The sequence below is a fragment of the Ovis canadensis genome, chromosome 20, assembly GCF_042477335.2.
Source record: "Ovis canadensis isolate MfBH-ARS-UI-01 breed Bighorn chromosome 20, ARS-UI_OviCan_v2, whole genome shotgun sequence".
In the NCBI taxonomy this organism is placed as follows: domain Eukaryota; kingdom Metazoa; phylum Chordata; class Mammalia; order Artiodactyla; family Bovidae; genus Ovis; species Ovis canadensis.
The window spans coordinates 45,475,602-45,503,162 of record NC_091264.1 but is presented as its reverse complement, the minus strand read 5'-3'; the positions used below and the strand labels follow the sequence as shown (position 1 = coordinate 45,503,162).

The 27,561-nt window shown below is 40.3% G+C and overlaps 2 protein-coding genes across 3 annotated transcripts in view; one reads left to right on the top strand and one right to left on the bottom strand.

Moving 5' to 3' along the window:
• Positions 1-10,386, top strand: part of ZNF391 (zinc finger protein 391) — a 22,679-nt gene extending 12,293 nt beyond the window's left edge. The window contains exon 4 of the transcript XR_011251288.1: positions 10,086-10,386. The gene's annotated coding sequence lies outside the window, so the exon portion shown is untranslated. The remainder of the gene's footprint in view (positions 1-10,085) is intronic.
• Positions 6,809-27,561, bottom strand: ZNF184 (zinc finger protein 184). Of its 2 annotated transcripts, none has more exons than XM_069563618.1 (6): positions 27,358-27,561; positions 26,663-26,800; positions 17,861-17,928; positions 14,389-14,515; positions 13,726-13,821; positions 6,809-10,264 (listed from the first exon to the last, which is right to left on the bottom strand). In XM_069563618.1, exons 2-6 carry the CDS (start codon positions 26,667-26,669, stop codon positions 8,304-8,306), a joined length of 2,259 nt encoding a protein of 752 aa, XP_069419719.1. In that variant the 5' UTR covers positions 26,670-26,800; positions 27,358-27,561; the 3' UTR covers positions 6,809-8,303. The 2 variants fall into 2 exon arrangements, with proteins under 2 accessions (XP_069419719.1, XP_069419720.1); XM_069563619.1 differs by having other exon boundaries at positions 27,108-27,390.

Below are 27,561 nucleotides of genomic sequence, written 5' to 3'. Positions count from 1 at the left end.
TCATTGAAAAACCTTTCGTGTCTCTCCTGCTGAAGATTCTAAAGGCTGTTGTGGGCGATGCAATGCAACGTGCTGTGGCGATACCAATGAGCCTCATTTTGGGAAAGTATCCTAGCCTGAATCTCTGTCACTTCTTTTTCCAGAAAATTGATAAATCAGAGTGAAATTTTCACCCTTTTCCGTTAGATTTTGTTCATTTAACTGGTGTGTCAGGTGTCTACTGTGTTAAATCTACTTTCCTGATATGTGAACTGAGATTGAAGATGAGTCGCTTTCTTAGCTATTCATTCAGCTTCATTAAAGAGGTCACGTTCTCCATGCCGCCCACCCCGCACCCCCCATCCTAACATGCACAAACACACTCTGAAAAAGCATAAATAAAAACAAACAAAAAAACCAAACACTGATCGCATTACTTGGATCATCCCTGAACGTAGTAAATGTTCTTTCAGCCTTTTTTTCTTCTGATATCTATATATCTACATATGCTAGGTATGGAGATGGATTTTGTGTATACATAACAAAAAAAGCTTTAGTTTTATATAACAAAAGATTTACTATATACATTTATCTTGAACTTTCCCCATGTTGGTTAGTATTTTCCAATATAATGTTTAATGGTACCATCAAAGAACTAATCCTGTCCCTGTATCAAGCATTTCTTTTCCAGCTTCCTAAATACCAGTGTTTTTATTTGGAAACCGTAGCAAATGCTTCAATCTGCTGTCAAAACAACTTTATAAAGTTACTGTTAATTTTATTATTTGTGATAATGACATTATGGTTATGTTTAAAAGGAAGAAAAAGACTGTATTGGTTAAAAGATACATGGGTTCAGTGGTGGTGGTGTTTAGTCACTAAGTCGTGTCTGACTCTTTGCAACCCCATGGACTGTAGCCCTCTGTCCATGGGATTTCCCATGCCAGAATACTGGAGTGGGTTGCCATTTCCTCCTCCAGGGGATCTTCCCCAACCAGGGATCGAAACTGTGTCTCCTGCATTGGCAGGCCAGATCTGTACCCCCAAACCACCAGGGAAGCCCCAAAAGATACATGCAACAAGATACATACAAAAGATACATACAACAAGACAAATGATGTCTGGGTCTTACTTTAAAATATTCCAGGAAAAAATAAAAAATTTAAAATAAAAAGTCAGGGAGGGATTGCTAAACAAGATTGGCAAATATTCATTATTGTTTAGTCTGGGTGAAGAATACATCGGAGTTCACTTTTCTGTTTTGTGTTTATTTGAAATTTTCTGTAATAATTTTTTTAAATGTATGTTAGCATTCTTTTTGGATGTTTCCAGCTAATACCTTCCAACCTCATGTTCAAATCATCCTTTGACCTCTGCTCAAATGAATTTTCAGCTCCATTGTTATATCTGTAATGCTGATTCCTTTTCCTGGGACCCATCTTCTTACTAGTTTTTTTTTTTTTTTTCACTGTACCTCTGAAACTAAAGTAAATCTCAGCTCCTTAGAGAACACACGTTTTACCTTCATGCTCTCCCACATTTCAGTCTTCTCCTGATCTCTCCTATGTACGTGACTATGGCATCTATCTGGCTTTTAGACTTCTGCTCTATTTCATGTCTCATTTTATGCTAAGTGGCACCAATGTGCCTGACAGAGTAGTTGCTCAGTAAATATTTGTTGAATCAGTATCCAAGTGGATGAGTCATCCAGCGAACATTCTGCCTTTTATCTGGAAACTTGGGGTCTTGGCAGGCAGGAATCCCCACGAGTGTGGGTAATGCAGCAGCTGCTGTGTGTGCTTCTCCTCTCCCACTAGTGGATCTTATCCTTCCCTTTTTAATTCTTGTTCCAAAAGTCCTCCTCCTCCTCTGCCTTTTAAAAGTGCCTGCCATCTGCTCCCCACCCACAAGCTTCTGTCCTTCACGCGTTCCACACCCACTATCCATCCCAACATTGTCAGAGATACCATTTCTTTCTGCCTCCTTGAGGACTTCGCTCTCACATTCCTTTCACTTTTCAGACTCTCCTTTTCTAGTGACTCATTATCACTGTAAACAAGTCTAATTGCTGTTGTTCAGTTGCCCAGTTGTGTCCAATGCTTTGCAACTCCATGGGCTGCAGCACACCAGGTCTCCCTGTCCTTCACCATCTCCCGGAATTTGCCCAAGTTCATGTTCATTGCATGAACATTGCAAACAGACAACTCATTGGAAAAATCCCTGATGCTGGGAAAGATTGAGGGCAGAAGGAGCAGAGGGTGTCAGATGTTGAGATGGCTGGACAGCATTGATGCAAACAAGTCTAATAGGTCTCTCTTATTTAAAAACGTAGTCAAAGCTGTCATGTGTGGATGTGAGAGTTGAACCATAAAGAAAGCTGAGCGCTGAAGAATTGATGCTTTTAAACTGGTGTTGGATGGAGAAGGAAATGGCAACCCACTCCAGTGTTCTCACCTGGAAAATCCCATGAACAGAGGAGCCTCTTAGGCTGCAATCCATGGGGTCGCATAGAGTCGGACATGACTGAGTGACTTCACTTTCACTTTCACAGATGGTTACTAAACTCAACGATGGTCATCATTTAATAATGATGCAAATGTCAAATCGCTATGTAGTACACCTGAAACTAATATATTGTATGTCAATTATATTTCAATTAAAAATTAAATGAAAAATAAAAAAAAATAAACTGGTGTTGGAGAAGACTCTTGAGAATCCCTTGGACTGCAAGAAGATCAAATCAGTCAATTCTAAAGGAAATCAGTCTGAAATATTCATTGGAAGGACTGATGCTGAAGCTGAAGCTCCAATACTTTGGCTACCTGATGCGAAGAACTGACTCATTGGAAAAGACTGTGAGCCTGGGAAAGATTGAAGGCAGGAGGAGAGGGGGATGACAGAGGATGAGATGGTTGGATGGCATCATCAACTCAATTGACATGAGTTTGAGCAGGCTTCAGCAGTTGGTGATGGACAGGGAAGCCTGGCGTGCTGCAGTCCATGGCATCTCAGAGAGTCAGATATGACTGAGTGACTGACTGAGCTGAACTGATTTTAAAACATTCTACTTAAATTCACATGCTGCTTTACCCATCCAGTTAATTCTCCCCTTAGAGCTTCCAGAAAGGAGTGTGGCTCAGCCAACAACTCAATTTTGGCCCAGTGAAACTTATTTCAGACTTCTGGACTACAAGTCTTTGAAAATAGATCTGTTGTTTTAAGGCACCTATTTGTTACAGCAGCCATGGAAAATGAATACATTATTCTTTTGCTCTTGCTCTTCCAGCCTCCAGGTGGTAGTTTTCCTGCAATTGTTAGATGCTAGTGTTCCACTCTCCTTTGCTGGTTTCCTCTCGTTTAAATTTTCTTCAGTTAAACTAAGTATGGCCATTAGTTTCTGCCTGGGACACTGCCTAGAGGCGGAGTTAAAAGGGACCAAATAAGAAGTGGCCCCTGAAAATACCTTCCTTCATCAATAGACGCACTCCTTGTTTCCTGGTCTTCTTGGGCAGTGCCATAACTGTGGCTCCAGATTTCTCTTGGCCCCAAAGTAATCTACTCAGAACCACATTGCCCAGAGGCCTCAGTAAGGATAAACTCTCTTGGACCTGGATCTTAAGCCTTTATGCTTTTCCACTAGTCCAAGGAGATGAATGCCCTCCCTCCTTTTCAAGGGTGAGTTCATCCATGGCCCAGGCACCCATCTGAGCCCATCTGAGACAAAGGTGTCCAAGACAGGGTCTAGAATACAGGTTCCATCACATTGTGAGGTCATTCATAACATCTCCCCCCTCCCCCAAAACCATCTTCCCAAGGACAAATCCAGAGAAAGAGAAACTGCTCTGACTTTGGTCTTGTCATAGACTTTCCCTGGGAACCACTCTCTACCATTAGCTGGATAGATATACCACCACTAAATTTTAATAATTATGGTTTATAGAAGAAAAAGGTAATTTTAAAAAATGTCTTGCTATATCTCTTAAACCTTGAACTATAAGCACTCTCCAGCACTGATAGGCCACACAGACAGCAAAGTAATTATCTGTGATTTAACATTATATCTTGTTTCAATGCAGCAAGTAGACGTGATTTTTTTTATTTTTTTGTCACACTGTGTGGCATACGGACCAACCAGGGAATAGAACCCACGCCCCTGCATTGGAAGTGCAGAGTCTTTAAACACTGGACATCCAGGGAAGTCCCACGTATACATGATTTTACTTTTGCAGGGTGTTTTTGTAGTTGAACCAGAATTTCTTCAGGGAAACAGCTTGATTCCTAACACCTTTATGTGTTGAAACCTGAGCTTTTAGTTCATGCAAAGAGTGTCTGGGGTGGAGGTGCTATGGTCATCCCCACATAGGCAGGTAGATCTTCCCCACTGAAAATTTGGTTCAGATGTCAAGTCTGATGACTCCCCACATGCCCCAATAGGGTATGAAAAGGTTTACTGTCCATAAATAAAACCTTTCTGGGGAGAGTACATCAGGCTCCCAAACTGGCCTGATAATAGCCCAAGAGAGAGCAGGGAGGGATTTCCATATCAGGTTTATGGTGGATGGGGTTGGACTGGGATTCACGCATGTGAGCCAGGGATTGTGTGGTTTGAACACCCTCTACTCAAACACCAAGGGAGGAAGCACCCAGGCTTGCTTATTTAGCTTGCCCAGACAGGAAGCACAAGGGGAAAGGAGGGGGCTTGAAATCTGTCAGCAGTCAGTCATCAAAATATAAACAGACTCAATTACAGGTGGTGTTTTGCATGAAGGGTCAAGAAACTTATGGAAAATAATTCATCCTAAGGGAAACTAAGGTGGATATGTTCCAGGTATAAAAGGCAGAATGCCAATAGCTCAGGTCAAGGATGATTTTGAGTACCACATGCTGTCTCATGTTGTACAATTGTCTTTCTTAGCTGCTTGAACTGCAAAGAGAGAAAGTAAAATTTTTCAAAGTGCTCTTTCCTCAGCAATCTCTATTAGCCATGAAAGGCAAACAGGGAGGCATTTCGACTTTTTAACATAGCTCTTTAAGCCCCCCTGAACTCATATCACAGTATTCACAGGCCCTGTGTCCCTCTATTTTCTCAGTTCCTTCCTAGTTTCATTTCCTTCTCTCTCCAGCCTGGATGCTATAATTTACCTAGGGACTTAGGCCATGATTATGATCATGTTGAAGCATTGACCTCTCCCCCCCATCCTTTTAATGTACTTTCCCCTCTTAACCTTCAACCAGTTAATCAATTATAAATACTTCAGTTCAGTTCAGTTCAGTTGCTCAGTCATGTCCGACTCTTTGCGACCCCATGAATCGTAGCACACCAGGCCTCCCTGTTCATCACCAACTCCCAGAGTTCATTCAGACTCACGTCCATCGAGTCAGTGATGCCATCCAGCCATCTCATCCTCTGTCGGCCCCTTCTTAGTGCCCAGTATTTGAGGTAGTAAGCCTAGGGGGTCATGCCTCCTTCCACTGTCTTTCTTCTTCCTCTTTACTGTAAAATTAGGAGTCCCGGGTTCTGTGGTTACTATTTATTCTTGATTCAAAATGTTCCCAAATTATCAAATCCACTAGAAGATTTAGCTTTGTTCTCTCCTGTTTTAACAGTCATACGATTTATACTGTTTCAAGGTCAACCTTTCCATTTGTATACTGAAGCTCATTGCATCTAGTCTCTAAAGGCTCAACCTAGGATGCTGAGACATCCAAAGATACATAGGGAAGTTAGTATTAGATTTTTTGGGTAAATAATAGGGAATCCTTTGCTTCATAAAAAACTGTCTGGCTTTTTTAGTTATTTCAGAGATCCTTTTATTTTTGAACAGCTTCAGTGGCTGTGAAGCCTCTAAGATAATCTGAATCCCTCTGCTCCTGTTTTGGACTAATTATAACTTCAAGGAAGAAATTATGATTTCTAAGTTCAAAATCTCCCCTTTCGGTTTTAATTTTGCTCTACTCTTTTGCATCTGATGTTAAGGAAGTAATGTTAGTGTTATAGTTGGTGTTTATGGCATATAAATGACAAAATTAAGAAAAAAGTTTGAAACTTAAAATTACTCACTCTGCTCTTAAAATTAGGAGTAAGGAGGGAAGGTTAAGCAGATGGCTAAGGGACAGATCAGGTGACAAAGGACCAAACCTTAGTTTACCATAGTGTATAAGCAGATTAGTATCTCTGAGAAACAGCAGCAATTGCCAATTTACCCACTTTGGGAAAACTGGGATAGCTAGCAGAGAGTTGCGAGATCGTGTTAAGTTCTGGAACCACACTGTCTATCCCTTCTCCAGGCCTGTATTATCTGGGAGTGGTTAGCACACATCCAGTCTGAGAATATAAAGGCATGAAAGATCAGATTTGTTTTTAATAAAAGAAGAATTAAGTTAGGCAGTGATCACACATTTCCAGTGCTCTGGGTTTGACCTGACCGTTATCTATGAAGAGATCAAATTAATGGAACAAAGTAAGATCTTCCAAGGTTAGTGAGAAATTCCCAAATAAATTGTTCCCTCATATGGGAATCAGTGTGGCAAAAGAACAAGAGTCTTCTTGTTCATTCCAGACAAACTCTGGTATTTTCTATTTTGGGATCTCCTTTGAAACAGGAGGACCCTTCACCTGGATATAGAAACTTCATTTCCTCATGCTGTGGGAGTGGCTCAGGTTCCAACCAAAGTGTATCCTATAACCTGAGATCCATTCCTCTCTGCCAGTGTCTACCTCTGCTGGAGGATAAGCAAAATGCCTATATAAGGGAAGCCTTGAGAAATTAAGAAATACCAAGATGACATTTCTTCAAGGATGTTACAAAACAACAACAGAAAAAAGTCAGGAGATTTAAATGGCTACTTTATTTCCTGATTTCTGTTCTTCACTGCCTGGCATCTTCATTTAAGGAGGTGACAAAAATCTGATGCAGGTCACTGGCATGATATAAGCAAAAATAACTGGATTTTTTCCACTTGAAGTGAGCTATAGCACTCACTCCCCCAAACCTCCTTTGTGGGAAGAGTCTGGAACCCCTTTATATAAATAACAATCAATTTCAGTGCTACCTTTTGTTCTCAGAGCTCCCCATTCTCAAGGCCAGGCTAGGAAACTGTTAATTACTCCTAAAAGAGCTGACCACATAATCAGACTGTATCTGGAGAAAATATGAGGGCCAATCTCTTTATGGCTAAACTCACATTTATTTCTAGCTCAAATGTTATTTTGACCAGGGTTGTCACAAATGGCCATGCAGCCTATGGGCCACCCATCTTCAGGGGTGTCACTTTCACTGTCATCTGCTTATATCAGGTGGCCAAGGAAAAGCAAATAAAATGACTATTATTTTATACAGCCATTTAATTTCTGCACTTTGGTAAGGAAACAAATTGACCTTATCTCTCAAAGTTTGAGAAATCAATTTACAAAACAAACTTTACAGTCAAAATTACATTATGTGTATGCAATAGCTACCTGTGAGCTTCTAGGAGTAGCTACAAGGAGGTACTAAGGGAGTGAGTACTGAAATCTAATCCAGTTTTTTCTTTTTTTCCAGGGTACATATTAGGAGTTTAAAAAAGATACTGAAGCCTGGACCCTACTCCCTGAGCCAATCAGTCACTGGGCGTGGGAGTCTTGGCAACAGAATTTTATAAAGTTTCTGAAGTGATTTCACTATGTAACTAGGGTTAAATAGCATAGGTGTAAGCTGTAGTAGAGGCTCTATATAGTTGTGATAAACTTCTAGAATGTTAAAACATACTAGAAGAGAAAATAATAGGAAGGTTTAACACCTGTACTGACTTAAGTGAGCCATTATATGCTCCTGAATTGTTAATTTGAGGGTATTTTACAATTCTTTTTATTAGGAACCAGTTACTTAAAGAACTTGAATGTGTTAGAACAGGAGCATAACAGACCTCCAGTCTACTTGCTGAAACATAAACGCTTTCTATTAGCAAAACATGCATAAATACATATACTCTAGATGTAACACAGCAAAATGCTGATGTATAATAATCCTATTCAAGAATATATTGTGAACTTACAAAACTGAATAAATGACCTTTGAAATGACCTACTCCAAATCCCTCAGTTCAGAGAGGAAACTGAAGCTTAAAATGGCTGAATTTGCCAATGTCACAAATTGCTTAACAACATAATCGGATTATTTCAGCCCAATGCACTTTCCATTCCACAGCACAACAGTGAAAAGTAAAAGTATTTTCGGCAGTTTCTCAATCCAGCCTGATTCTTCCGTGTTGAACAAAAGGACAAACCAGAGTAAATGTATCCCCGAATAAATGCATCCCCTATGTTTAAGATGATCCTAGAAGAGTCATATGCCAGGGTGCAGTCTCTGATGTTTGTTGAGAGCAGAACGGTATCTGAAGGCTTTTCCACAATCATTACATCCAAAAGGCTTCTCTGCTGAATGAATCCTCTGATGCTGAATGAGGTAAGTGCTCTGGCTGAAAGTCTTCCTGCATTCATTACAGTTGTAAGGTTTCTCTCCAGTATGAGTATTCTGATGTTCAGTCAGATGAGTGCTCCGGCTAAAGGTTTTGTCACATTCATTGCACTTATAGGGCTTCTCTCCAGTGTGAATTCGTTGATGCTGAGCCAGATGGGAGCTCTGGCTAAAGGCCTTTTCACACTTATTACAATGGTAGGGTTTTTCTTCTGTGTGTGTTTTTTGATGTTGAGCAAGAGATGAACAATGTCGAAAGGCTTTGCCACACTCGGCACACTCATAAGGCTTTGCTCCCGTGTGAATTCTCTTATGCTGTGTAAGGTGTATGTTCTGGTTGAAGGCTCGCCCACATTCATTACACTTGTAAGGTCTTTCTCCAGTATGTATTTTCCTATGCTGAATAAGGGATGAGCCGTAACTGAAGGTTTTCCCACATTCATGACACTGATAGGGTTTCTCACCAGTATGAATCCTTTCATGTTTAGCAAGAGATGAACTTCGAATAAAGGCCTTCCCACATTCCTTACATTCATAAGCTTTCTCTTGGGTATGAGTTTTCTGATGTTGATTAAGGTTTGAGAGATAACTGAAAGCCTTTCCACATTCACTGCATTCAAAAGGCTTTTCTCTGGTGTGAATTCTCCGATGTTGAGTAAGGGATGAGCAGTAACTGAAGGCCTTTCCACATTCATTGCATTTGTAAGGTTTTTCTCCAGTATGAATTTTGAGATGTTGAGCAAGGGATGACCAGTAACTAAAGGATTTCCCACACTCAGCACAATCATAAGGTTTCTCCCCAGTATGTGTTTTCTGATGCTGAGTGAGGTTTGAGTGCTGACTGAAGGCTTTACCACATTCATTGCACTCATATGGTTTTTCCCCAGTATGAATCATATGATGACGAATAAACGTTGAGGGTCCATTGAAAGCCTTCCCACATTCATTACATTTATAGGTTTTCTCTCCAGTATGGATTTTTTGATGTTGAGTAAGGTGTGTGCTCCTGGTAAATGTTTTATCACATTCGTCGCATTTAAAAGGTTTTTCTCCTGTATGGATTTTCTGATGTTCCATGAAGTGGCCTCTCTGGCTAAAGGCTTTTCCACACTCATTACAAGTATATGGTTTCTCACCAGTGTGTATTCTCTGATGCTGAACAAGGTGGGTTCTCTGACTAAAAGCTTTCCCACATTCATCACACTTATAGGGTTTTTCTCCAGTGTGAATTCTTTGATGTTGAGTAAGAGATGGACCCTCAATGAAGCCTTTCCCACACTGATCACATTTATATGGTTTATCTCCAGTATGAATTCTTTGATGGTTTATAAGGTTTTCACTCCGGCTGAAGGCTTTTTCACATTCATTACATTTGTAGGGTTTTTCTCCAGTATGCGTTCTCTGATGGCGAATAAGAGCTGAACAATAAGTAAAAGCTTTCCCACATTCATTGCACTTACAAGACTTCTCTTTTTTAACTGGGTTTAAATTCTGTTTGACACTTGTTTTAGTAGAGGTCTGTTTTGGAGATATTTCCTTGTGTGTTAAAAGGTCTAAACTCACATTGATGCTTTTTTCAAAGTCACTATTTACATGTGCTCGCTCCAAAGTTGGTATGGTCTTTTCAGTTATTTTTCTTTCCCTTGGCAGTGTCTGTTCGTTTGCCTGCTGCCTCTCTGGACTGCCTTTGGATTCACAAGTTTCTAAGAAGTTGGTGCTCCAAGGATCATCCCTTTTGTGCTTTTCTGCTACTGCCCCTGGAGATGGCTCTTCTCCAGAAATGTCCAGCTCTGAGGCTGTTATGCTATTTTCTTGTCTTGTCACCCAGTCTGAAAGAAAAAGAAAATGTCAGCATTCTCTGAATTGAGGGGGAAAAAAAAATACAACAGCAAAAGTGTTACTGTGGGGATGACCTAATGAAACTAAAAATAAAGCCCTCAGGGAATTCTGAGAACTTTCAAATACAGCCCTGTTATTTGGGGAGACATTTGGAAAGAGGTAAGGAGAATGATAAATAAAATATGAGAGCAGCAAGAGACTGCCTAATTTAATTTCACAGATAATCTCTACCAGGAAGGGAACTTCACTTAAGGTGACAGTAAATTTAGAAAGTGACCACAGACATAGCTAATGAGACAAGATGGACTGGATCTAAAAAGGGCAGTCTGAACAGGGATTCCTTGCCCGTGAACAACAAAACAAAAATCTAAAACCATGATTTCAAGATAAGACAAACAGAAGATATGACTTGGGCTCCATGGTTTATAGCCTAGAAAACTGAAGGAGTAGCTGTATCACTGCTAGAAATGAGAAAGTTATAAATAGTAAAGCAAATAATTTAGGTGGAGGAAGATGACAAAGTCAACCCTAGGCATTTTGAGAATTAGCAAGAGAAAAGGAGGACTAGACTATAATAGTGTTTGAGGGGATGGAAGATGCCAAAAGTAGGGGAATAACTACAATGTTCAAACATAGGATAGAAACTATCAGCTCAAAACAGGAAGGAAAAGAATAAAGACGTAAGAATGTATGTGAAAAAAGATCAGCGATAAGGAAAGATTCTTGAGTGTGTTTAGTGTAATGGATGAATAAAATATACTAAAGAAAGAAAGCAGTTTTCCGCAAACAAGCAAAAGAATATAAGAAACCAGAAAAGTACATAATCAGGAAGTAGAGTTACACTATTCTGCTTTCTACTGTGGGACAGTTTGTCTTGTGCCAAGACAAGAAAGATGACAGGGTAGTCAATGTTGGCAGATTTAGTAAAGAAAAAAAGGCTGTATTTAAAACAGCATTTCTTTGGTTCCACTGGTAACAGGAAGGTACAGCAGACCCCCAGCAAACCCTGAATCACCTGTGCTGCCAGCCCAGTTGTGATCATCACCATTATCACTGCAAGCATGAGGAGCAGGGCAGGGAGCCAGAGTTGCCTACCATCCCCTCCATACCTGGAACCATGAGTAATGGTATAGCACCTATCAGCATGCAGAAGGGCAGGCAGCCTCCTAACAGCAATATTTCTCTAGTAGGGACAGGAAGATTAATGCAAAACAAGTTTGGGGGGGAACAAATAATCAATATAAGAAATGGATATGTTTTCCACAACAAAACTGACACTAAGGATATACTTGTATAGTGAGTGAAAGGCACTCAGTCATGTCTGACTCTTTGCAACCCCATGGACTAAACAGTCCATGGAATTCTCCTGGCCAGAATACTGAAGTGGGTAGCCTTTCCCTTCTCTGGGGGATCCTCCCAACCCAGGGATCAAACCCAGTTCTCCCACATTCCAGGCAGATTCTTTACGAGCTGAGCCACAAGGGAACTACTACTTGTACAGCAGAGAACCATAAAAAATATCTCCTGGAAGTACTTCACAGGGAAGGATATGGAGACCATGGAGTCATATGCTGTTAAAGGCAAAAAGAGTGTAGAAGTGGCTGATCTTGAGCCAGGTTGGAGTTCCAGATGAAAGCAATAAACATGCAACAGACTGACCAATATTATCCACATTGTCATACTGTCCATGAACTAACCAAGAGAGTAACCAGAGTATCAGGAGTGGGTTTATGAATGAAAGATTGGAGAAAATTCCAGGAGGCCAGACTGAACAGTACCACTCCTACTGCAGGAAGCAATTTTCACTTTATTATACAGTATGCAAAGTCAATGGGCAATGCCCACAGTATATTCCGACACCCTGTGCATGGAGAGATACTAGAGGGTGCTGACATTCAGGCTGCAAAAGAACAAGGTAGACTAGTAAGACAGAATATGTATATAGATAGATAGATAGATAGATAGATAGACAGATAGGTAAATAAATAAATAAATAAATTATATATATATATATATATATGTGTGTGTGTATATATATATATATATATATATATATAAAATCTGGCAGGGGCCAAGTCACCAAGACAGCCTAGAGAAAATGGTAATAAAGAGGACAGGAAAATGATGCAGACAAGGGCTTGGGCCAGTGGCCACCTCATTGTAACTTTCCAAAAGTTAACAAACTGTAAACACAAGTTAATAAAGCTCTTATTTTTTAAAAATTAGTTTTTCAAATTGTGTTCCATGAAACCATCTTTTAAAAGAAAGATTTTAAAGGTGCAGTATAAAAAAACCAAACAAACCAGAATCATGGTTAGGAGGATGGGGGAGAGAAATGTTACATTCTATGCAACTCTTAGAAATTCATAATTCTCGACTGTGTTAAAAAAAAAATCTGAGTGGTTCTCTAATAAGAAATCTGCTAAAGGACTTCCCTGGTGGTACAATGGATAAGAATCCACCTGCTAATACAGGGGACATGGGTTGGCTCCCTGGTCTGGGAAGATCCCACATGCCATGAACCAAGTAAGCCCATGTGACACAACTACTGAGCCCATGCTCCAGAGTCCACAAGCCAACACAATGGGAAACCTGTGGTCTGCAACAAAGGCCCTGCACAGCAAAAAAAAAAAGAGAGAGAGAATGAAACCTGCTAAAATGTAGCTAATTCAGTACTTCCCAACTTTGAATACTGCATGCTTTTTTTCTCCCCATAAAAAAGGACCCTCATCTCTACCTCATTACTTCTGAAGATATATTCCTTACCTAAAATGCTTTAGTTTCTATATTTTTTCAGGGTCAGATCTTTGAAGAAGTCTCTCTGTGCAATTTAACAATCAAGGTTTAGAAGAAAGTTATTCATAATGTCAAGGACAGGACAATACTATGTAGGATAAGAAGCTAAACAATGAGATTAAGGCAGGACTAGGTATGGAAAAAAATGATGTCTACAGGTATGGAACTCACTTTTGCAGAGTTTGGTTGGGAAAGCAAAAAGGCAGTCCGGATGGTGGCCAGATAGATTAACAGTGTTGAGTAAAAGTATCTGGAATTTAGGTACCTATTTCTGTTTGAAGGTTCTGGGGATGGAGCCTAGAGATCCAAAAAGAAAACTGTAAGGACTAAAAAGTACTAATAATTATAAGAATTGGGTCCCAAGGAGGTTGGGAAAGGATAGAATCCAGATTCCATGTCAAGAAGTTGCTTTTAGAAAAGAGCAGGAAGGACAAGTCCTTTGAAAGGAGCATAAAAATGTCTATGTATTCACATGTTGAGACATTTAGTGTTTTGACAACACATAAGAGAGTACAAATGCCTTCCCATTCTCCACAACAGACACTTTAAGGAGAAGCAAGTACATCTACATTTCAGATGCAAAATCCTCTCATCAGGCTGGTCGTCAGAGTTAATAACATTCATAACATTCATCTGCCAGGTAGCCACTACTTACCTCCAAGGGTCCCTACTGGGATGCTGGGCTCCACAATCCACGGCTCTGTCCCTTGCTCTAACTGGGAAATCACATCAGGTTTGGAAACTTGGAGTCCTATTCATTGGAATTTAAAAAAAAAAGTTACCTTTCTGCAGTGAGAGAAAAGTGCCTTCTCAGAGTTCATTCTCATCGCTTTGTCTTGAGGAAAGGAGAGGTGGACAAATCAGATGGAAGTAAAACATATACAAAACTTCAATGTTATACGTTCTAAAATGTGGTATAACTTGGGAACTGATCTCGGTTTAGAAAAATTATTAGTTTGTCCTTCTACTTACTAGAGAGTGAAAGTGAAAGCCACTCAGTCGTGTCCGACTCTTTGTGACCCCATGGACTATACAATCAATGGAATTCTCCAGGCCAGAATACTGGAGTGGGTAGCCTTTCCCTTCTCCAGGGGATCTTCCCAACCCAGGGATCAAACCCAGGTGTCCCACATTGTAGGCAGATTCTTTACCCACTGAGCTATGAAGGAAGCCTACTAGAGAGTAGAAACCTTTTCAAAACCTTTTGAATTTTAGAAGTCTTTGGTTCCTTAACTGAAAGGAAAAAACTCACCTAAGTACGTGAGTTCACCCCTCCTCCACACCTCCAGATATTAACTCAGAAAAGTCATCCCCTTACCTATAGAGACCAGATGTGTATAATTCTCCAGTGTCACATCCCTGAATAAACCTCTCTGTACGGGATCCAGCTGTTTCCATTCTTCCTGGGTAAAGTCCACTATCACATCCTTGAAGGTCACTGATTCCTGGAAGACCAGACATATTTCTGCTTAGCCATAAAGCATTTACCTTGGAAAGGGGCAAATTTAGCTGTACTGATAGAAATAAGGGAAGTTCTGGGCTATCTGAAAAATGATTTTGCTAATTCCTCCTTTGCAAAATGAATATAAAAACAGAACCTGACTCATGGGATTACTGTAAGAATTAAATAAGAAATGTTTGCTATCAAATGCTTAATTTAGGGTCTATCAAGTGCTCAGTCAACGTTGACTGCTGTTGTATTGATCTTCATAATTATCATCATCATCATCTCTGTGTTTCAAGATATCTCAAGTATCAAGAGTAAACCTTGATAACATCAATAATATGTCTTACTACTGTAAGTGCAAGAACAGCCAAAAATGTGTTTGAAAGAATCTGGGGAGGAGACTTACCCTACCACATTTCAAAATATACTAAATAACATAGTAAAGTATACTAAAAGGTAAAACATACTGGTCTAGTATGGAATAAAACTCAATGGAAAACAGACAACCCAAAAATACAGCTTTGTTTATAAGAACTAAATGGGATTAAGCAACTTTCAAATTAGCTTTGAGAAGGTGGATTAGTCACTAAATGGTGTCATAATAAATAACTGTCTATTTGAGAAAAAAATAAAGTGAGTTCCCTACTTCATGGCATCACAAAAATATCTGCTGGATTGGACATTAAATTTTAAAGAAAAAGCAAAAATAAGATAATATACTAAAAGACATAAAAATACTTTCATAAGCTTGATATATGGAAGGCAAAAATTATGAGATTGACAGATAAAACTACATAGAATGTAAAGCTTCTGTAAAAAACCATAAACAAAATGCAACATTCCGAGCTCCTGCAAATAGCAAAATGGATGAAAGATGAACAACCTATGACAATAACAACAACAACAAAAACGCCAACAACCCACACAGGCAATTCATCTATGGCATTAAAACCATGAAAATATGCTCCATTCCAAGAAAAACATAATAAAACAATGAGATATCAGATTAGGGAACACAGCTGAAAGTGCTCATGTGTATTATGGTGGGAACAGAACCCTAATGCAATCTACACAGGGGCAGTCTGCCAGGATCTATCAAGACTTTAAATGCATATATCATTCAAGCCAAGTTTGTAGCTTGTAGGAATTTATTCCCTAGAAACACCCTGGGATGCAAAAACATATGTAAAAATATCCTTGCAATATTATTTGTGAGGAAAAAAGTAAACTTAGATGTCTGTTAATAGGACAGAGGTTAAAGAATACATGGTACATCCATACCAAAGCAGTTCATGTAGACATTTTAAAAATAGAGTGTATCAAAAAATAAAGTGTCTCTATATGCACTGATTAGGAAATGTATGTCACACTAAAAATGGCATACATGGTATTATGCCATTTTTATTTTTATGAATGAGAAAGTTTGTATGTTAATGCACAGAGAAAAAGCTAAAAGAATACACTACCCAATATTATCAGTGCAATTCTAGTGGGACTCAGAGGCAATGCAGGGGAACTTCCTGAGCAAAAGAGATAATTCTGTTTTAAAACAGATAAATTATTGGGACTTATAACCATGACAGAGCAACTGGACTAGCTTTCCCAGTATAAACAACTGTAAAACTCCACAATGTAACTGAAGCAAGGGTTTTAATACTTTGAACAGCAGACAGAATAGAATTGTAATCCCTGAGAAAAGGGAGAAAATCACACGAGCGCCTCAGATCCTTCAGATTCCTGCCTGGAGGCATCTCCAGACTGCAGGGCAGGGAGCAGAACCTGAGTAAGGCACAGTGGTCTTCCTAAACTAAAGAGACACAGATGGCAGCTCAGGATTACAAAGGCAGGGGATTTGCAGGATAGACACTAGAGACAAGGGAGATGCAAAGGAGGAGGTCCAAAAACCCAGTGTGAATACAATCTTCACAGGCAATAACAAGTTAACATCGTGACCCAACTGAACCCAGAGTTCAGATGATATGAGCAATCAGCTCCCACAGTCCCAGTGCACCTGAGAAGCAGGGCTAGTTTAGCCTGTGAGGCAAGAGTTAAAGCAGCAAGTCCGGTTTGCTCTATCTTTGCTAATTTCCAGGGACACTTGGATCCATGTTTCTGAACCTTAAACAAGCTCTGAAAATGCATGTTTATATAGTCCAACGACTGACGAAGTTATCGTGTGCCTGGAATACTGGGGCAGGATGTACCAGACTGTCAGCATTGTTTAAAGTATATGTGAAGATTTATGATGCACATGTGGTGCCCAGTTTGAGGCCTGCACCACGACTAGTTAACAGCCACAAGAGAGCACACACTGATGTGATCAGCTCCCTTTTAAAAACTCTGGACTGAGAGACTCAAGCAGACTTCCTCGATAAGAGACATTTCTCATGTCTCTGTGGACAACAGCAAGAGAGAAAGTACAGCCAGATTTCTTTGCAGCCTTATAAGTATCTTTTTCCTTCTAGTCCTACTGTGTACCCTTTGTGGTCATGATCTCTATTCCTGAGTTATGCTGCTGGGGTGGATGAACCATCCTAGCAAATCACTGAAGTAAATGGTGGTCATAGGGACCCTGAAAACCCAGCCCAGTAGTAAGACTACACTAGATCAGCTCTAGCAAAGCTTACAGTATAAAGCCAAACCTCAAAAAGACCAAGCTGTGGCCCTGATGGGATTAACAGGATTGGATTTACCCTCCTGCATTAAATAACCAAAAAATTCCAGACAAAAATGTATGAAACAAGTTTCCAAGGCACTGAATCTCAGATAACAAAGAACAGTGATCTCCATGAATCAGGAAACAAATGAAGTGAGCCCTACAATTGCTCCAGCTTACTGCTTTGAGAGTTTCCAGGCAGGGGTGCAGGGAAGGGGAATTCAAGAGCCACCCTGCAGATTCTCTGAACTGAAAAGATAATGCTGAGTTTGAGGAAGTCAAGGTGACTAGAGTTCACAGGACAGAGTACTATATGGAAGGGAGTTACACAAGAAAGAAACAATGAGAACTGCACAAACTCTCCTAAACCCTCTAGACTACATAGACTCCATTTTCCATGGTACTCATTTCATCTTTTTAATATTTATATTTTTATAGCAGTCATTTGGTCTATTCAGGTAAAATATCAAGTTTTGCTCTCTCATCGCTGGCACATGGCACGATATAAGCAAGAAGTAAGTGATGAATATATTAGTCAAGCTGGAGAGGCAGAGTTAGAAAGAAAGTGATTGGCAAAGGGAGCCCATAATGAATTGCCAACATTGGTTCTTAGATAAACACACATCACACCAGAAGAATACACAATTCCTTTCTAAGGACTGAAATGTAAAGGAAATCTCAACTTACCTGAAAACTAGCTGATGGGAGTAAAGTATGTCCCCCTTGGAAAAGAGCAGACTCTGAAGCAGACAGATCTAGCGGAGGGAAAAGAAACTACAATGAATCCTGTCCAAGTTAGCTGTAAAATCCACTTATTTTTTCTACATGAAAACAGCAGGAATTATACCATTTCCTTCTAAAAACAAAAAACACAAAGTAACTGCTGACTAGGACCCTGGTGCTTTCATCAGTAGAGTTAGGAAGTAAAGAATTACTTTAAGATTCAATTTTGCCTCTACATACTCAGAGTCACTTTCATCATACAACTTAATCCATATTCTTCATTAAGTCAGGCAAAATATTTCTGCTGCCTTCTGACAATGTACATGTATAAAGGGAATTTCCCTTTAACATCCTTTTAACATGTATCCACTGTGGCAGTCTGGATGGGAGTTTGGTGAAGAATGGATACATTCCCTTATAGATGCACATATTCTCTGCTACATATAAAACTAACAATCAGATTACTTTCCAAAAGTCTTCCCCCTCACCCTTTGAAACTTTGCTATTAATACAAATTAAATATCACAATGACATATACTTAGCTACATTACCTACCCACCAGAGTGTCTAAAATTCAATAGATATGGTCAGTACTAACTACTGGCAAGAATACAGAGATTAGAACTTCTGTACATTGCTGTGGGCATAAATATTTACCAATCATAAGAAAAACTGTTTGGCAGTATATATGAAAGATATACATATACCTGCCCTATGACTCCACAATTCCACTCCTATGCATATACCCAGAGAAATGAGGGGTTATATCCACCAAAAGACTTCTACAAAATTGTTCATAGAAGGTTTATTTATAATATGCCCAAATCAGAAAGAATCCAAATGGCTTTCAGCAGAATGGATAAACTGTGGTATATTCATACAATAGAATAGTGTTCCAAAATATAAAAGGATGCTTTACCTAACAACATGGATATATCTCATAAACAATATTGAGCAAAATAAGACAAACACAAAAGAATACATACTATATGAGTACATTTGCAGGCATACCCCCACTTTATTGTGCTTCACTTTATTTGCACTTCTTAGACACTGGGTTTTTAAAATTTTTCTTTTTACAAATTGAAGGCCTGTGGCAATCCCATATTGAGCTAGTCTATCAGCACCATTTTTTTTCCAACACATTTGCTCACTTCATGTCTGTGTGTCACATTTTGGTAATTTTCAACAATATTTCAAACTTTTTGTTATTACTGTATTATTTGTGGTGATCTGTGACCAGTAATTTTTCATGCTACTCCTATAACTTCCTAAAGGTTCAGATGATGTTTAGCACTTTTTAGCAATTACCTATTTTTTTTAGATTAGGTATATACACTTTTTTACACATAGTGCTTTTTGTACACTTAGACAAAAATATAGTATAAACATAACTTTTTTATATGCTCCAGGAAACCAAGAAACTCATGGGATTCAGTTTATTTCAATACATGATTTATTACAGTGGCTGGAACTAAACCCATAATGTCTCTGAGGTGTGCCTGTATATTAAATTAAAAAACTTAGAACAGTGGTTACCTCTGGAGGGCTACTGACTGACAGGCACACAAGAGAGACTGCTGGGGCAATAGAAATATTCCATATCTTAGTGTGGGTGGTAGTTACACTGTATATAATATATAAAAATTAATCAAGCGGTATGCTCAAGATTCATGCACTTAATGTAGTAACTTAAACATCAATAAACAAAATGAAAACAAACTTTGCTCTTGGGACATCTATTCAGAGTAATGGCTGACATGAAAGTCCAATTCTCAAGAAGGAGAGGAAGCAATAAAAGCAACTGTTATTCCAGACTTCATTTTGACCAGTAACGGAAAAGAAATTTTGTAAAAGAAATCTTGAGGGAAAAACAATGAAGATTTTTTTCATTGACGTTTTTAACAGTAAGAGGAAATGTACACAGACAGATATGTAATCCCCCCCCCCAAAAGAGTGAGATAACATCAAACTAAAAAGCAAAAGAGACAATTTGTAAAATAAAAGGGCAACCTATAGAAAGGTAGAAAATTTGCAAATCATGTATCTAATAAGTGGCCAGTATCCAGAATATATAAGGAACTCATACAAATCAACAGCCAAAAAAAATCAAATGATCCAATTTAAAAATGGGCAGAGAACCTTAATAGTTATTTTTCCAAAGAAGATATACAAATGGCCAATGTATAGGAAAAGGTCCTTGATATCACTAATCATCAGGGAAATGCAAATCAAAACCACAATGAGATATCACCTCGGAGATGTTAGAATGAATATTATCACAAAGAAAAGAGATAAATGTTGGTGAGCATGTGGAGAAAAAGGAACCTTTGTCCACTGTTGGTGGGAATGTACATTGGCATGGCCGCTATGGAAATATAAATATATACCATATTTTCTTTATCCATTTATCCACTGATGGGCGCTAAGGTTGCTTTCATGTCTTGACTAGTATAAATAATGCTGCAATGAATACAGGGTTGCAGATATCTCTTTGAGATAGTGATTTTATTTCCTCTGGATACATAGCCAGAAATGGGATTGCTGGATTATATGGTAGTTCTATTTTTAATTTCTTAAGGAATCTCTGCCTGCCCTGGGGAGGCTAGGCTTGTGTGGAAACTATAAATTAGACACCGCTTACCTCGGGAGCCTGCAAAGGGGCCATCTACCCTCCTGTCCAGAGGTCTTCGTGCCTCCAGTGAGGCTTCTTGGGTTCAAGAAGGGATTGGTTCAAATTCCAGCCCTACCACCAACAACAGCTACCCCACGTCTGAGGCCAGGGGTGGCGAGCGAGAGGAGCTACCCCACATCTGAGCCCAGGGGCAGCAGCTGAGAGTGCCAGGCTGCAACGGCACAGGAGCAGCCTAGAGGAGCTACCCCACATCCGAGGTCAGGGGCAGCAGCCAGGAGGAGCTACCCAACACCCGAGTCAGGGGAGGCGGCAGACAAAAGTAACCCCACGTCCAAGGAGCGGTGGCTGTGGGGGCGCAGGAGGTCTGAGAGGAGCTACTCCATGTTCAAGGTCAGGAGGAGTGGCAGTGAGGAGATACCCCTGGTCCAAGGTAAGGAACAGTGGCTGCACTTTGCTGGAGCAGTCATGAAGAGATACCCCATGTCCAAGGTAAGAGAAACACAAGTAAGACGGTAGGTGTTGCGAGAGGGCATCAGAGGGCAGACATACTGAAATCATAATCACAGAAAACTAGTCAATCTAATCACACGGGCCAAAGCCTTGTCTAACTCAATGAAACTATGAGCCATACTGTGTGGGGCCACCCAAGACAGGCAGGTCATGGTAGAGAGGTCTGACAGAATGTGGTCCACTGGAGAAGGAAATGGCACACTACTTCAGTATTCTTGCCTTGAGAACCCCATGAACAGTATGAAAAGGCAAAATGATAGGATAGTGAAAGAGGAACTCCCCAGGTCGGTAGGTGCCCAATATGCTACTGGAGATCAGTGGAGAAATAACTCCAGAAAGAATGAAGGGATGGAGCCAAAGCAAAAACAATACCCAGCTATGGATGCGACTGGTGATAGAAGCAAGGTTCGATGCTGTAAAGAGCAATATTGCATAGGAACCTGGAATGTTAGGTCCATGAATCAAGGCAAATTGGAAGTGGTCAAATAGGAGATGGCAAGAGTCAATGTTGACATTCTAAGAATCAGCGAACTAAGATGGACTGGAATGGATGAATTTAACTCAGATGACCATTATATCTACTACTGTGGGCAGGAATCCCTTAGAAGAAACAGAGTAGCCATCATCGTCAACAAAAGAGTCTGAAATGCAGTACTTGGATGCAGTCTCAAAAATGACAGAATTATCTCTGTTCATCTCCAAGGCAAACCATTCAATATCACAGTAATCCAAGTCTATGCCCCAACTAGTAACGCTGAAGAAGCTGAAGTTGAATGGTTCTGTGAAGACCTACAAGACCTTTTAGAACTAACGCCCAAAAAGATGTCCTTTTCATTATAGGGGACTCAAATGCAAAAGTAGGAAGTCAAGAAACACCTGGGGTAACAAGCAAATTTGGCCTTGGAATATGGAATGAAGCAGGGTAAAGGCTAACAGAAGTTTGCCAAGAGAAAGCACTGGTCATAGCAAACACCCTCTTCCAACAACACAAGAGAAGACTCTACACGTGGACATCACCAGATGGTCTACACCGAAATCAGATTGATTATATTCTTTGCAGCCAAATATGGAGAATCTCTATACAGTCAGCAAAAACAAGACTGGGAGCTGATCATGAACTCCTTATTGCAAAATTCAGACTGAAATTGAAGAAAGTAGGGAAAACCACTAGACCATTCAGGTATGACCTAAACCAAATCCCTTATGATTATACATTGGAAGTGAGAAATAGATTTAAGGGACTAGATCTGATAGACAGCATGCCTGATGAACTATGCACGGAGGTTCATGACATTGTACAGGAGACAGGGATCAAGACCATCCCCATGGAAAAGAAATGCAAAAAAGCAAAATGGTTGTCTGGGGAGGCCATACAGATAGCTGTGAAAAGAAGAGAAGTGAAAAGCAAAGGAGAAAAGGAAAGATATAAGCATCTGAATGCAGAGTTCCAAAGAATAGGAGAGATAAGAAAGCTTCCTCAGCGATCAGTGCAAAGAAATAGAAGAAAGCAACAGAATGGGAAAGACTAGAGATCTCTTCAAGAAGATTAGAGATACCAAGGGAACATTTCATGCAAAGATAAGGACAGAAATGGTATGGACCTAATAGAAGCAGAAGATATTAAGGAGGGGTGGCAAGAATACACAGAAGAACTGTACAAAAAAGATCTTCACGACCAAAATAATCATGATGGTGTGATCACTGACCTAGAGCCAGATATCCTGAAATGTGAAGTCAAGTGGGCCTTACAAAGCATCACTATGAACAAAACTAGTGGAGGTGATGGAATTCTAGTTGAGTTATTGCAAATCCTGAAAGATGATGCTGTGAAAGTGCTGCACTCAATATGCCAGCAAATTTGGAAAACTCAGCAGTGGCCACAGGACTGGAAAAGGTCAGTTTTCATTCCAATCCCAAAGAAAGGCAATGCCAAAGAATGCTCAAACTACCACACAATTGCACTCATCTCACACACTAGTAAAGTAATGCTCAAAATTCTCCAAGCCAGGCTTCAGCAGTACGTGAACTGTGAACTTCCAGATGTTGAAGCTGGTTTTAGAAAAGGCAGAGGAACCAGAGATCAAATTGCCAACATCTGCTGGATCACTGAAAAAGCAAGAGAGTTCCAGAAAAAACATCTATTTCTGCTTTATTGACTATCCCAAAGCCTTTGACTGTGTGGATCACAATAAACTGTGGGAAATTCTGAAAGAGATGGGAATACCAGACCACCTGACCTGCCTCTTGAGAAATCTGTATGCAGGTCAGGAAGCAACAGTTAGAACTGGACATGGAACAACAGACTGGTTCCAAATAGGAAAAGGAGTACGGCAAGGCTGTGTACTGTCACCCTGCTTATTTAACTTCTATGCAGAGTACATCATGAGAAACGCTGGGCTGGAAGAAGCACAAGCTGGAATCAAGACTGCCAGGAGAACTATCAATCACCTCAGATATGCAGATGACACCACCCTTATGGCAGAAAGTGAAGAGGAATTAAAAAAGCCTCTTGATGAAAGTGAAAGAGAGTGAAAAAGTTGGCTTAAAGCTCAACATTCAGAAAACGAAGATCATGGCATCTGGTCCCACCACTTCATGGGAAATAGATGGGGAAACAGTGGCTGACTTTTTGGGGGGGGGTTCCAAAATCATTGCAGATAGTGACTGCAGCCATGAAATTCAAAGACACTTACTCCTTGGAAGGAAAGTTATGACCAACCTAGATAGCATATTCAAAAGGAGAGACATTACTTTGCCAACAAAGGTCTGCCTATTCAAGCCTATGGTTGTTCTAGTGGTCATGTATGGATGTGAGATTTGGACTGTGAAGAAAGCTGAGCACCGAAGAATTGATGCATTTGAACTGTGGTGTTGGAGAAGACTCTTGAGAGTCCCTTGGACTGAAAGGAGATCCAACCAGTCCATTCCAAAGCAGATCAGTCCTAGGTGTTCTTTGGAAGGAATGATGTTGAAGCTGAAACTCCAATACTTTGGCCACCTCATGCAAAGAGTTGACTCATTGGAAAAGACTCTGATGCTGGGAGGGATTGGGGCCAGGAGGAGAAGGGGATGACAGAGGATGAGATGGCTGGATGGCATCACCTACTCGATGGACGTGAGTTTGAGTGAACTCCGGGAATTGGTGATGGACAAGGAGGCCTGGCATACTGCAATTCATGGGGTCGCAAAGAGTCGGACATGACTGAGTGACTGAACTGAACTGAACTGATCTCTGTATGTTTTTTTACAGTGGGTACACTAATATACATTCCCACTAACAGTGGGAATATACACATATATAATGCAATACCATTCAGCCATAACATGGAAGGAAATTCTGTCATTTGGGACAACATGGATGGAAGGTACTATGCTAAGTGAAATAAGAAAGAGGAAGACAAATATTGCATGATTGTATAAGTGGAATCTAAAAAGGCAGAACACAGAAAGAAATAGTAGAATGATGGTTTCCAGGGGCTAAAGGGTGGGGCACCCTACTCCAGTACTCTTGCCTGGAAAATCCCATGGACGGAGGAGCCTGGTAGGCTGCAGTCCATGGGGTCGCTAAGAGTCTGACACGACTGAGCGACTTCACTTTCATTTTTCACTTGCATGCATTGGAGAAGGAAATGGCAACCCACTCCAGTGTTCTTGCCTTGAGAATCCCAGGGACGGGGGAGCCTGGTGGGCTGCCGTCTATGGGGTCGCACAGGGTTGGACATTATTGAAGCGACTTAAAAGCAGTAGCAGCAGCAGCAGAGGGTGGGGGATATAGGGAGATTTTGAATAAAGGGTATAAATGTTCAGTTACAAATAAGCTGTGATGATCTAATGTACATCATGGTAATTATAGTCAACAGTACTGTATTATACACTTATAAGTTGCTAACAGAATAAATCTTAAATATCCTCATCTCACACACACATACAGAGAAAGGCAAATATATGTGGTGATAGATGTGGTTAACTAACCTTATTGTGGTAATCATTTTGCAGTACATAGGTGGATCAAGTCATCCCATTGGATAACATAAACTTACACAATGTCAGGATCAATTATATCTCAATAAAGCTGGAAAAAAATTTTTCTCAGCAATGCTTTGCAGCTTTCAGTGTACAGATCTTGCATGTTTTTGTTGGTTTCTATTCTTATTTCATATTTTGGAAGCTATGGAATTCATGTTTTTATTACAATTCCCAATTGTTCATTGGGAGTAGAATGTTTTGAGATAACTGTAGATACATACACAGTTGTAAGAAATAAAACAGAGATTCTTTGTACCTTTAGAAAAAAAGAGCTGAAGACAAATATAAGGTATAGCTCAAACCTAAGTAAATAATATAAATAATGTTAAGATTTTTGGTGATATTAAACAGATCCAAGAAAAAGGACTGTATGATAGTAGTTAGGTTAAACCAAATGACTGCATAGTCATACCTAAAGAATGTAAAGATAATGACAACATAGAAAGAAGTCTAGAGTGACTTATCACAGGGCTCTGTCCTTACTCATAAAGGTGGAAAAAACAGTTAAAATACTGAAAAACCAACTTAATATTAATTACTGATTACTCTGACAAGCTAAAATACTTGGCCAAAAAAATTGAATAATCATAATAAATAAATATGAAGTCCTGACATTGAGAATAAAAAGCAATTCTATTATACAAGGATGATGTAAATCTAGTTAACAGCAGTTTATGTAAAAAAAAAGATCTAGGACTAACAGCATAATAGTGCTGATTTTTAAAAAGCAAATACAATAATACTGAACAGCAGAAATAGCCAAATCAAAAGAAATAGTACATCGCACTTTAACATGTTTTTCAAAGTACATCTAAATGACTATGTGTAGTCTTAGGCAATGCATTTTAAGAAGCATGCTGTCATGTGGTAGAGTTTTTAGAGAAGAGGTCTAGATAGAACTGAAGCAACCTAGCATGCACACTGGATATATCACATGGAGACACATCAAAGGAACTGAGGCTATTTTACTTAGAAAAGAGAGAATTTGTGAGTAGGAGTTGGAAACAGCTGAATTCACATATCTGAAGGACAGCAGTGTTAAACAGAGAGCAGTCTCTTGCTTTGGAAGACTAAGAGAACTAAGATCAACACAGAAGTTACCAGGAAAGGCACTTCTGCCTAATATAAGGAACTAAAAAAAGAAAAAGCCAACAAGGGAATAGTCTGCACTCAAAATGGAGTTGGTATTAAACTCTTTGGAGGTATTATCCAAAGACTTAACAGATGTTAAGGCATAGACTTAACAGATGGCCAACACCCAGGGGTATTACAGAACTGATTCTTGCACTTGAAGGGATGACTACCAAGATTTTTTCTCACTGTAAGATTATCATTCTAATTTTTAATAAATCCAAGTCATGTGAGGATCACAGACATTCTGAATCATTATTCCTTTTCATTCCCCAATCCCAAAGCCAGGCAGGATTAACTTTTCCTCCAAGTCTCTCCCTATGATGTAACTGTTTCTTTTCTCCATCCTCATAAGGCTCCTTTCTTTCACCTCTTCCAGCTCTGTCAAGTATTTAATCCTCAGGTCAGGACGTTTCTTTTGCTATCATTATCCCACTCTCCCCCCGCCAAGTCATCTCTACTACCTTCCATCTCAGGCGCTCATCCCGTTCCTCTTGTAATCTGGACACCAGGGTTTCCCAAGCAGCGTATCTGGATCCTCTTTCTGGAGCCCAGATGTCCAGCAGGAGTCTGAGCCCTTATACACGCTGAAGTTGGTTGCCCTAAAAGACACAAGATGGGGTCAGCGGCAACCGTTACAAAGTCACACCTTAAAAGAGTTTTGCACAGTGGTCAAGAGATCCTTGGAAAAGAAAAATGCCCAGAGAGAGCATTAAAGAGGCTGGTGGCACTCCCGCCGCCGAACAAAAACAGAATGGAGATCGAGTACGCAGGTTTGGCCGCAGATTAAAAAAAAAAAAACAACAACCCTGGCGCCTACCCTAGAATCCGGCTAGAGGCGCCCATTTATTCGAACGGTTACCTCAGTGCACACTTGCGGGCTCACACCCCCGCAGGCTCAAGACACACCTGTTGCGGAGCAGAAAAGCTGGAAGGTGGACAAACAGGGCGGGGCCCGGCTCTAGGCCTTCCTCCTAGGCCTGAACAAAAGAACAAAGCCCTCCCAGAGATCGGGGCGGAACAGCCCCCACACTGAAGGAGGCGAGGGGCGCCCTCTTCGAGGACTCTCCCCAGCTCCCTCCCGCAGAGGCCGCTCCTAGCCTAGAGTGAGAGAGGTGACGTCACGCGGCCGGAGGGCTGCCGGTTGCCATAGTGATACCTGGGCTTCCCTCTAGAGCGATTCTCACACTCCGATCCCGGGTCCGGAAGCTCTGGGACAATCACCAAACCTAGGGAAGGGAGCCGAAGCAGCTGGACTTTTCCCTCGGCCAACCTCTTTTCATGCCTACAGCCGGCTTCAACGGCCACTTCCGGTCGTGAGAAGAGAACCCCACCCCCACTTACTAGCGGTAAACGGCGCTCC

What these genes read in the sequence shown, in the direction of transcription:
- ZNF184 (XM_069563618.1), bottom strand. An exon ending in TCCCATCAGCTAGTTTTCAG is followed by an intron (nt 14,516 to 17,860) that starts GTAAGTTGAGAT and finishes CTGGTCTTCCAG; the next exon opens with GAATCAGTGACCTTCAAGGA. An exon ending in CCCAGTAGGGACCCTTGGAG is followed by an intron (nt 10,265 to 13,725) that starts GTAAGTAGTGGC and finishes TTTTTCTTTCAG; the next exon opens with ACTGGGTGACAAGACAAGAA.